The following is a 12610-nucleotide window of genomic DNA, read 5'->3' as shown; positions in this document are numbered from 1 at the left end:
GTCAGTTGGTACACGCTGGATTACGATTTTCATTAGTGGACCATAAATCCCTCCAGGTGGACAGAAAAGACCTCACATTACCATGAGCTGCAGTTGAGCTGCATGGACTAGGGACGCCTTTAGATGAGGGTGAGCTTCGATCTCCAGGTACTCTTGAGTGCAAATACCCTGCTCTGAAGCCTGCTCATTGCACAAATACAGCCTTTTGGGGGTAAATGTTACCAATGTTGGGGACTACGCTCATACTAATCTTTTTTCCTGTGCTGTAGTTTCGAACCGTCTGTTTAGAGGTGATCAGGATGACCCCTAAAATTGCCAAGTATTATATCAGCATACTGATAGATCTGCTCTTTAGACCAGTCTGCTTAGCTGAAAGGAACTGGGACCATTAGATGTGGAGGAATCTGACAAGGCTGTGTGTGAGAGAGTAATGCATAACGCACGGGCCGGCATGTCATGTTCTTATGCTGCCTAGTGCAGTATAAATATGTTAAGAGGCTATTTGCATCAAAATATCACAAGAATATTACATTTACATCTCTTACCCCAGTCTCTTTACCTGGGTGTAATTGTGCCTCAAAACATTGTGCATGCAGTCACCAGTATATCGGTGTGCACAACCTTTTCAGTTTCACAAATTAGCTATTAAAAACCATTCTTAGTTGGCTTAAAGGTCCAATGACAGAAAGGAATCTGGAGTCTCAAACATATTGTTCCTTTCTCTGCATTGTTCTTCTTTAACCCCTTGGACGCTCATGACGAGCTCAGCTCGTCATGATGTACACCTCCATACACTCATGACGAGCTGAGCTCGTCATGAACAATGGTAAATCTGAGATCCCAGCACCGGGAGGGAAAACCCTTAGTAGCCATGGTGTTAAGAGCATGGTGACTTGTCCACATTGCTTCCAGGCTCTTCCTTTCAATGCCACAAGCTGCTATTAATATTTTTTCTCTAACAAGCAATGGCGGTAGGGCTTCTAGAACACATATACATTAATAGGATTCTTCTAATTATTTCCATGATACAGTTCATGCCCGTTTCCTTATAATTGTATCTTCAGCTCTGGTGATGAGTGGAAAAACCCTCCCAAACACACATGTTGGCCCACTCAAAGCACAAGGTTGGAATTTTTCTTTTTTTTTTTTAGATATTAATAGACTAGTGAAGAATGTAGATATTACTTTGGTGACCTTTTCTACCTTCTCTGTAAGCCTAACTCTTCTTATTTTCTTTTCCCTCTCTAACACGCTTACACTGTTAGCAGATTGTCGAGTTAGATGAGACCCTTTATAGATCCTGACCTTCAACCTATGTGTGTATTTGGTGCCACAATCATGGTTTTCCAGATTTGTAAGAAAGACCTACGTTAAAAATATCATTGATTATCAAAGATTAACCTTAGTGGCGCCTAAAATGACCCTCCCATGTGGTGTTGTGACCATATGTGACCTCGTCCTTCCCCATGGGTATCAATCATGAAGTATCACATTCCTAATCTGAGCAGAATGCCCACAAATCAAAAGTCCTTTTTCTTGCGTTCCTAGAGTTGGTTTTCTTCCAGATTCTTCTCATCATCATGTTTTATTACTTCTTATTTCTCTAGGTGGACCTCGTGAAGAAGAAAGGAGTTCTTTTGGACTTGGTGGAGGGGCTGACAGAGGGATTTGTGGATGGAAAGAAGCTGCGAGTGAAATCTTTGATCAAGCCCTTCTCCGGTTCCTCACAGAAGGAAACTTTGCAATCACCAGCAGCAACTAGGGAGGTGGATCTTGGTGAGGCAGAAAAAAACGACAAATTGCAGCTTGAGGAATATCTAGGAGGTAGGCACACAGAAACAAGCTGTGATATCCATGCAGATTCCGATCACAGCATGGACTCTGGAAAAGATGGACACAGAAGAAAGTTGGATAACTTGGAGGATTTTGATACAGATTGTGTTACTTCAGCTGCAGAGGAGAATCAGATGGTAATGGATCTAAAGACTCAGAAAGGCTGGCCTCATTTTCAGGAAGTCTTCATGCTGTCTGCAGTGAGCGGTGAGGAGGTAGAGACTCTGAAGGTAAATATATGAGAGATTCTTTGATTACAGGCTGTTTCATGCAGCTGAATACAACCTGAAGGTTCTCAACCATTCAGTGCTTTGCGTCCCTTGCCTCCTCTCCTCACTAACACCCTCTGCACCCCACCACCACTACAACTGATCATTCCAACCTCACATGTCTATAATTCTCTATTAATGGTTGCTCTACAGGGCTTCCACCCTTCAGCTTGTTGTGTGAAGCTGACCATTACTAGGGCCCTGTCCCCCTTCCAAGTCTGCGGTCCGAAACCTTGGGGTGACAATTGACGACAAGCTGTCCATGGCCAGCCATGTCAACAAAATAGTGCACACAAGTTTCCGGCTGATGCGCAACCTCAGGAAAAATTTTAAATGGATTCCCCTCTCCTTGCGCATGCCCCTATCCAATGCCTTATCATCAGCCGGATGGATTATGGCAACTCTCTACTGGCCTCCATCAATGAGAGCCTCCTGGCCAAACTCTAGGTTCTACAGAATACGGTAGCCAGGATGGTCCTTGATCTACCCCCCCCCCGCTCCCCATCTATGCCTAATCTTAGAACCCTTCACTGGCTTCCTGTTAGGAAGCGCATAAACTTCAAAATTTGCTGCCTAGTCCATAAAACCATCAATGGACAAGGCCCCAAATACTTAGAGAAGAAGCTTGTCAACTACTGTCCGGTCAGAACTCTTCGGTCCGCCAACAAGTTTCTGATAACCATTCCCAAAGTTCGCACTGTCAGGAATGGTGACAGATCCTTCTCTAAGCTAGCCCCGGATGCCTGGAATGCCCTTCCCCTAAACATCGGAACCGAACCCAACCACATGAGATTCCGCAGAGTCCTAAAAACGTGGCTCTTCTAGCTATCGGATTTCCGGTAACTCCTTCATGCATCTGCAAGCACTCTGAGACCTTCGGGTGATTTATGCGCTATATAAACTCAATTACAATTACATAATGATTAAATTGGCATTTTTAGGTTGAAACCTACCTGACAGCCCAGCTGTCTGGTTTGCTCAAGACATTTTGGGAACCTTCAAAAATCTTCACTGGGGATACATTCCACTCGTTGCACACCATTGGCTATGTTTGTTTTCTGGCTTTATTTGTTTTAGGCTTGCCAGGTTCAATAAGTCGTTCCCAAGGAGCAACGCCTTTTTACACTACCTCTCCTTGTATACTTCTACGAGTGCTCCTTTCTGTAAACCAGCATGTAAATCTTGTTCTAGTCTTTTCTCATTTGCTGTGTATTCAAAGACAGAGCTCAAATGTCAGGTTCTTTCTTTTGAGGGAGCTTGGTGTTTACTTTCTCTGATTTCAAAGTAAGAGGATTTAGGTGACAATCTTGCTGGATACTAGGAGTAGAGAAAAGGCTTTTTCCTAGCACACATGTAAACTAACTGTGCAAGAATTTTTAGAATATGCCAGAATTAGAAAAGCACAAATGAAGCACATTTGTTTGTTAATTCTGTAGTGTGTTGGAAACAGATTCTTTAACATGATCAAAGCAAATCAATACACTAGATGATGCCATGTCCACACATTGTTTGTGCACTCTCTAGTTTTATAAATAAAACTGTATATCTGTGCAAATGTAATGGTCATTTCAATTGAAAATGTGTTGTCTGTAATGGCAGTGTGCTACCACACCATGCATTCTCCACTCTATGCCTCTCCATTCTACTCTGCTCCACTTCACGTCACTGCACTCTCCTATACCTTACACCATGCCACTTCGCCACTGTACTCTGCTCCACCTCACTCTATGCCTCTCTACATTGCACCAGTTTACTCCATGCCAAATCTCTCTACGCCACTCCAAACTCCACTCTGCGCCACTCCACTCTGCGCCACTCTGCGCCGCTCCACTCTGCGCCGCTCCACTCTGCGCCGCTCCACTCTGCGCCGCTCCACTCTGCGCCGCTCCACTCTGCGCCGCTCCACTCTGCGCCGCTCCACTCTATGCCACTCCACTCTACTCTCTACCACTCTATTCCAGTGCACTCTACTGCACCACTCTACCCCAGTGCACTCTACTCTGCAACACTCCACACCCATGCACTCTATGCCAATCCAATGTCGCCACTCTAATCTACTGTGCACCACTGCAATATGCCACTACACCCTAACCACTTTATGCCATTGCGCTAGACCACTTTATGCCATTATTCTACACCACTACAGTCTACCCTGCACCACTCTATGCCACTTCACTCTGCTCTCAAATAATCTACTCTACTCCACTGCACTCTGCGCTACTCTAATCTAAACCGCTGCACTCTACGCCGGTGCACTCTGCTCCACTGCTCTCTACGCCACTGCACTCTTTGCTAGTGCACGCTATGCCACTGCTCTCTATGACACTCTTCTCTGCAACACTGCACTCTCTGCTACTGAACTCTACGCCACTCTACCCTGCACCACTCATCGCCACTTCTCTACTCTGAAGCAGTCAACTCTACGCATTGGCACTCTATGCACTGCACTAATATACTCTATGCCACTCTACTCTATGCCACTCTACTCTGTCCCAATGCTCTCTATGCCTAGGCACTGTACGCCACTGCATTCTACAACACTCTACTCTGCAACACTGCACGCCACTACACTCTGTGCCACTCTACTCTACTGCACTCTACAGCGCGGGGACACGCCGGTGTGCGTAACTCAGCGCTTTACAAATGCCCCTATTATTATTATTATTATTTTACAGCACTCCACTTTATTCCATTGCACTGTACGCCACTATACTCTACAACACTGCACGCTGTGCCACTCTACTCTGCACCACTATTCGCCACTGCACTCAATGCCACCCTACAACACTCTACTCTGCACTATTTGCCACTGTATTGAACGCCACTGCACTCTACTATGCACCACTCTACTCTACGCCACTTAATTATTCGACTTTGAATTGCACGCCGCTGAATTCTGTGCTGCTGCACTCCACGCCACTATTCTCTGCAACATTCTAGGCCCATGCACTCTACGCCACTCCACTCTGCAATACTTCACTCTATGTACCTGAACTCTACCCCACTGTACTCCGCACTACTGCATTCTACCCCAATGCACTCTATGCCACTGCACTCTTAGCCACTGTACTCTGCATCACTCAAGTCTATGCCACTGCACTCTGCTTCACTCCACGCTACTGCACTCTATGCCACTGCACTCTGCATCACCCCTCTGCATTCTGTAGCACTCCATGCTATTGCACTCTGCCACTGCACTCCACTGCACTATACTGTACTCTGCACCAGTGTACTCTACATCACTCTATGCCACTCTACGTTGTATCACTGCACTCTAGGCCACTATTCTGACACTCTACTCTGACACACTGCTCTCTACGCCACTGAGCTCTACCCCACTCAACTCTGCACTACTGCATTCTATGGCAGTGCACTGTACCCCACTGCACTGTATGCCACTCTACTCTGCATCACTCCACTCTACAGCACTCCACTTTGCCACTGCCCTCTGTGCCACTACACTATAATCTACACCATTCGACAACACTGCACTCTGTGCCACTCTACTTTGCATCAATGCACTTTGCCACTATATGCCACACTACTCCACTCTTCACCATTCCACTCTTCACCACTGCATTCTATTATGCAACACTCTGATCTACAACGCTGCATTGTATGGCACTGAATTCTGGGTGGCTGCACTCTATGCAACTGCAATCTACAACTTTACGACAGTCCACTCTACTCTACGCCACTCCACTGTACTTCACTCTACATGACTACAATAAATGCCACTTTACTCATTGACACTACTCTTTGCCATTCCACTCTACAACACTCCATACCACTCTTCTCTATGGCACTAACTGTTAGCCTTGCCGATGCACAACATGGTTAAAACACATTGGCATTGGTCTTGCATAGGCTAGACCTGTTGACTTTGCCAATGCCTGTTACTTGAGTATGCAAGTGCATGAGGTGACCTTGGAAGGGTAGAAAATGACAATAACGTAGATATGGTTGATTAATTTCACATTGGCTTTTCTCATTGTCTTCCAGAGGTACCTAATATCACTAGCCAAGCCTAGTCCATGGGAGTTTCACAGCGGCGTTGTGACCACCCAGTGTCCCCAAGAGATTTGCAATAATGTTGTCCGCTCAAAGTTATTGGAATATCTGCCCCAGGAAGTTCCGTACAATGTCAACCAGGTAAGCCCAAAGTGACCAAGTTCTGACTTACACATGACTGACCAAAACTAGTAAACTCCATTTAATCTGAAACTAATCTTCATAAAGTTAGCTCTCTGACAACCATGCTTTTAGATAATGATGCATAGAAGATCATACCTTAAGGCAGATCTCCTTTAAACTGTAAGCAAGCTTGGAAAGGCCCAAATACCTGTAAGCACAAAACAAGTGAGCTCGTTCAGTTGAGTAAAAGTTTGAAAGATGTGGTATAATATTTGCATAAGAAGCAACATAAAAATATCTGCACCACTATTTTTTTTTTCAGGTGCACGGCATGGCGTCAATAGTTACCAGCAAAATTGAATGTTACTTAAACATAATAATAGCTCAGGTGCATATGCTCTTGCTCTCCCCATGTGATTTAAACTCAGAAAATATCGTACAGTCAATAGGCGATAAATCTAAATGTATTTTTTGTTTAAACCTCTTTTTATTGGGCACTTGAGAAAGGAACGCAAAGTTGCATACCACAATAGGCATGTATAGATACAATAAGTGTAAACCGTACTCTTCCATTGTGGACTGGTCCTCTGCTTGTACTACAATATACTCCTAATCTGGTGGAAGTCAGACGTTGTATTAACAACATTTCCAAACCTGGAGGATAGCCCCATGTGGGCGGCACATGGACTACCTCTATAAACATTCAGTTTGCCCCAAATCTTTTCCCACCTTTTTGGGCAGCCTCTACTTTCATACACCACCCTTTCTGTAATTGTGCACCATTCCATGTCTCTCTTCCAGTCTCTGAGGCGTTGCACAGTTTCTGCCCCCCATTGATGGGCTATATTTCGTTTGGCCATTATCATGCCCAGGGTCACCCAGGTTTGTGCCATACGATTCATATCTGTGGCATCCCAGATGTTGAGAAGACATCACTTTGCTGAAGGTGTAAAAGTGCTCCCACATACTCGGCTCATACACGTTATCACAGACTTCTAGTAGTTTTGAACCACTGGGCATTCCCAGATGTCATAGAAAAAGTATATCAAATTGATTCAATTGCTCTGCCCATCTTTACCATGGTGGTGCAGGACAAATGGGATATATGGAGTATTTTAACTGCACCAATCAATACATTGCTTTGATTGCTACTTCCCTGGGGAGGCCATAGCCTCTGGCCAGTCTTCATCTGCCATATCGCCTAGGCCACTTCCCAGCAGTGGCACAAGTGGAAGAGCGTGTATGGGGAGTTGTTTATTAATTTTTATAGGTAAGGTAGATTTCCTCTCAGCTCATATGCTCGTCTAACAATCTGTCTTCCAATGGCGAAGACTCTGGAAGTACCTCTCCCCTAGGAATGGTCGCCTGGAGTGCATGACAGACTTGCAGATAACGGAAGGTCTCCCCAGTCGCCAATGTAAATGTATCTTTTAATTAATATTATAGAAGCAGACAATAGGAAGTAAAGTTTTAATTGTGTAATAAATTTGTGGTATTTGAAATGGAGCAATACCTTACAAAAATGATGTATTGTTAGTATTATTGTAAGTGAGCTTGCAAACTCAGAGGGAGATTGGGGAAGGCCTGTGATGCAAGAAAGGACAAGTGCGAGCAGGTAAGACCTGAACTGATGATCTCAAGAATTAAGGGCCGAAGGTGTTTCTATACAGATGAGCTCAGAAACATATAGCTGAGAGCAGAGACAACCATTTTGTGTGAGCCTGCTTTAAACAATGCGAGTAAGCAAAGACAGAACTAGTAAGCATTAACAGGGCTACAGGGTGAAAATGGCCATTACAGGTTAGCTTAAAAAAACAGAGGTTGGGCATAGCATGAGCAAGCTAGTTCAGAAATATCCAAAGTGAACAGCTAAATGCTATGCATGTGAACTCAAAAGTACAGAGAGAGCAGCCAAAGACCGTGCTAGTGAGCTTAGAAATGCATTAGAGAATAAGCAGGGCCAGTACATGTGAGTTTGGAATGCTCAGGTAAGTAGCGCACCAAAGATGGGAAAGTTACAAAAGATTTGGGAGGTCCTTTACAGGCAGGTTGAGAAACAGTGGTTCCAGTGATTGTATTGAGAATTTTGAAAACCCAGAGATCGCAGGCAGGGCATGTACAGGTGATTTCAGAAACACCTCGAAAGCGCAAACGAGGCCTGTACTAGGAATCTTGCAACTGCCCAGAGAGAACAGATAACGCTTGTATAAGTAAAGTTAAAATTACCTAGAGAGTAGATGTTTTCATTTGCAGTTATATAAAGCTGTCCTGGGATTTGCACTCCTACATATATGAGCAATGATATCAGGTGCAAAAGTGTATATAAAGCAAGTATGATCATAGTGTCAGTGGGTAGGAAAAAAATAATCGGAACATGGTATGGTCTTTCTTTACAAGGTGAGGAAGATTTGGAGAAGGAAAAACAGACATAAAAAGTAATATATGCAGTGGTGGCTCCTCCACTAGGGCGAAGGAGAATCGACCCTCTGCTTTTGAGCAGTGCAAAGCACAAAACATAAAATGTTAATAAATGTGCGTTATTATCATTTTATTCTTCTTGCTGCTTTGCGGGCGGGGCTGCTGTGCTCTGGGAGCAGAGCAGAGGAGGAGTGTCTTGCCCACTCCTAATTGCGCAATGACGAACGGTTCGCTCCTCCCAGGATGCCCAAACCAGTCATGCGCACTTTACCCTTCTCCATGCAGGCTGCATTACAGCCTGCATAGAGAACATGTCCACCCCTCCAGCTCCTGGCTGAGCGCCGCTCAAACCAATCAACACTACATTGCAGCGTTGTGATAGGTCAGAGGGGCTTGGCTGCGCTTCCTATTCAGAGGAGAGCAGGAGCAGAGACGCAGGACCGGTGCCAGGTAAGTTTTTTTATTTTTTTTAATTGTGCTCACTGAAGCACCCCATCCCCGCGACAACCTGCCCCCGCCACACCACCCACGAGCCATAATGGCCATCACTGAATACATGCACCGTAGGAAAAAAAACTGTGAGAGCAAGTAAGGTGAGTGCAGATGTCCAAATAAGTTGAGAAATATTTAAAGCGATGAGGCAAGCCTGTTCATGCTTTTCACAGAGCAAGCATATGTGTACTCAGAAATGCCCAGGGTGTGGCCTAAACCCCTTTGGACAAGTTTAAAAATATATTGATGTTTATCCAGAGGAAGCATGTCAAAAGGTCTGATGAACTGGAGAGGCAGAGTTGGCCTGTGACTGTTTTTAAAGGTGCTGTGAAATGGAACTTTCTAACTTTACATAGCCACCGTTTTTCTTTCATTTTCTTGTAGTCTATTGAACTCTGGGAAGAAGGTGCAGGAGGGGAGTTGGTTATCTTGCAGAAGCTTTTGGTACAAAAAGATAGCCATGCGGTGAGTGTACCTGTTGACAGGTCTTTTAATTCAGACATGACAGCTTAATGGGTCAACAAAAAACAAGTAGTGAAATCTTTATTCTCACAGAAATGGCATCACATCATCATTTTGTAAATGGGACCTCAGAATTTGTGGTCTCGCACTCCGATACAAAGGCGAGCTCTTAACACTGGTACATGAGCCCACCCATACATCACAAACAAGCCGAACTATCCAGTGATACAGTATCTTGGTTTCTAAACTTACCTACACTAAACAGAGCTCTTCCCAGTGCACCAAAGCTATTGGACCCCATTCTCAGTAGAACCCTGTTGAGTGCTCTCTAGTGTGACAGCTACATGAATGCTATATTCACCAACACTGTGCTGAACTCTTTCTATGAATGTATCGTAGTAAGTCTCGTACTCCGTGACACAAAACTTCATTATCTCTGTCACTACCTCATCGTTGGTACTAAATCTATCAATACTATGCCTTGCTCTTTCCAGTATTAACTCCTTATTGGAACCACGCTCAACAACACACAGCTCCTTCTTTCTAGGGCCACAGCCTAAGGTCTAAAGCCGCAGTATTAGTGAGCTCCTAATGGTGTTAGCGCCTCATTGTCACATACACAACAGGCTATCAAGATGAGCTTTCCTATCACTAAACCTGCGCTTTTTCCAATACTACACTCACTGACTGAGATGCCAGCTGCCCTAATATTGCAACTGCACGTTTCACACCATTGCTCACACCAAGCAGATTTCTACCTTCTGCATCGATTTTTCTCATTCCGCAGAGCAGATCTCTCCCTTGTATGTCTGTATTATGTGCTACTCACTCATTCAAGCAGAGCTCACCTTAGTTAAAGAGCCATGTGGGTTCCATTCTGTTCACTGAACGTTTCACAGTACTTCCGCTTCTTGGCAGTGTATTGACAGGCAGCAAACTCTGCTCTTCAGTAGTATGGCTTTATAGGCCCTTCCAGTATTGCAGCATGCAACCATTTTGTTGCTTAATGTAGTTTATGCTAGTATGTAAGTATCTTTGTTTTATGTTGTCAACAGAAGATGCTGATTGGTCAAGGAGGTCAGCTAATCAGCAAGATAGCACAGGAAGCTGGTGATGAGCTTATGAACATCTTCCTGTGTGATATTCGTCTCAAACTGGTGGTGAAGGTGAAGAAGTGAAACCATAGCTCTGCTGCCTGGAGAGAACACCTAGACTGCAGTCCCAGTACTCACTGGACAAGACCCTGGCTCTGCTACCTGGAGAGGCAACAGACACTGCAGCTCATTCTGCAGGCACAGTCACTGATCTGGATGACCTCCATCACTGGGCAGGATCAAAACTAGTCCTTGTAAGACTGGGGGACGTAATTCTCGTGGATGACAGTGTTATAATTTGGTTTACTGCTTGGACAGACTTCTAGGAATTTTTCCAGTGTCCCCAAATCAATCTTTATTTGACTCAGTGCAGCACATTGACCTTGGATGATGGTCTTGGAGAACAGAGTGTGATGGCTACATCAAAGCATTCTGTTGAGATGGTCCTAGTTCTTCTGATGTGCACACGGCGAAAGAAGCTACAGACGCTTCAAGTTGATTTGGGTGGGGAGGCAGGGACTTCTTAATTGGGAGTGTTCAGTAATCCAGAAGGTGGATGAAATTAATATAGATTTCTTTTTATTCCAGTACATGTTTCAGCAAAAAACACATTGGTCATTGACAGCTGGAACTTTTTCCCAAGAAAGAGCTGTACCCTAGACTTCAAATTGCTAGCAAGAATCAGTGCTAGAATGTTCTAGTGAGAGAATGGTGGTACGGTGTCAACACGTTTCTACACATGCTTACCAGTGAGAAACAGACATTTTTAATCCCAGGCTTTACTGTAGATCCACGATGAAGTGATAAAGGGCCTCTGGGTGAGACATAGGGCATTAGAACTTATACAATAGCATTCCAGTGATCTGCACGTGGTGCTGGACGAGTAGTGCGCACCATTTCTGGTGGTGAAGCTTGATCTTGGCGCTCATGGTTGATGAGAATTTATGTTTAGTGACCTTATTATCCTGACCCTTGAATCCTTAAGGTCCGGAGGGTGTCAAACTCTCTGGAAATAGGGTGTGCGTTATCCGGTTGTAGGCTTCAAGTGTCAGAGGTGCAGTTTTAGACGCACACAGACTTTGCAACCACTCGAGTGGACCTCAAGGTTAAAGGAAAGTGGTGGATCTGAGAGGATAGGTGGTTGTTGCATCTTGCTTGATTGCCTACTCCATGCACTCAGTTTGCAGTAGGAACTTTGAGAAGGCGGATGGTGAGCTCGGCCGAAATATGTACAACTATAAAGTGTGATTTCCTGACCTGTCTGACTGTTTCCTTTTTATTTTTATGAGTGATGCAAGTTTTACCTCTGTATTGTCCACATGTGCGTAGCCTGCACATCTGAGTAACAATATGGTACAGATTCTTCAAAAATCAGACTTGTGGCTTGGGTAGTGCACTAATACTCTCACTGATGAAATTGATGACATCCCTGTGCTTCCACTTTTTGTTTAATGCAACTTGATAACCCCAAATTACAAAGCATCATGAAAGGATGGGGACAGATTTATCTTCCTGAATGGAAGCAAGTTATTCATGTTGTTTTGCGATAAAGGGTCAATACCTCTTTTGAAGGTTGTTCAGCCTGTGTTTACCAGCCTAGAGTACCTGTTCCATATGCTATTTTTTACAGAGGCGCCTCGTGATTCTTTCCTTCAGATCCAGTTCCCTTGGGAGCTGTCCTCTAATTATAGGGTCAGACAAGAGACCGCCAATAGCTGCCATTCCACCAGCGTCATGACCTACAGATAATTAGGCATTATGGGGCAGGGTAAGTTGAAGTAGGCGGTGGCATAGGAGGAATATGTGCTCCACTAGGTTGTGAAAGACTGGAGGAGGGTCTCCCGATAGCCGAGGGAGGTTTGTGTGCGGTGACCTGCTTAGGAGAAAGCAGCAAAAAGCTACGTCTAG

The 12610-nt window shown here is 44.5% G+C and overlaps 1 protein-coding gene across 1 annotated transcript in view; it reads left to right on the top strand.

Moving 5' to 3' along the window:
- Positions 1–11956, top strand: part of ERAL1 (Era like 12S mitochondrial rRNA chaperone 1) — a 50981-nt gene extending 39025 nt beyond the window's left edge. Inside the window, exons 8-11 of the mRNA XM_086955140.1 lie at positions 1608–2063; positions 6105–6254; positions 9531–9611; positions 10664–11956. Of these exons, the coding sequence (XP_086811266.1) occupies positions 1608–2063; positions 6105–6254; positions 9531–9611; positions 10664–10786 (810 nt within the window). The 3' untranslated portion in view covers positions 10787–11956. The remainder of the gene's footprint in view (positions 1–1607; positions 2064–6104; positions 6255–9530; positions 9612–10663) is intronic.
- Positions 11957–12610: the final 654 nt, after the last annotated feature.

Source organism: Lissotriton vulgaris, chromosome 2_1, assembly GCF_964263255.1.
Source record: "Lissotriton vulgaris chromosome 2_1, aLisVul1.2, whole genome shotgun sequence".
Taxonomy (NCBI): Eukaryota; Metazoa; Chordata; class Amphibia; order Caudata; family Salamandridae; genus Lissotriton; species Lissotriton vulgaris.
The sequence above is the reverse complement of the archived record's forward strand: the minus strand, read 5'-3'. Positions and strand labels throughout refer to the sequence as shown.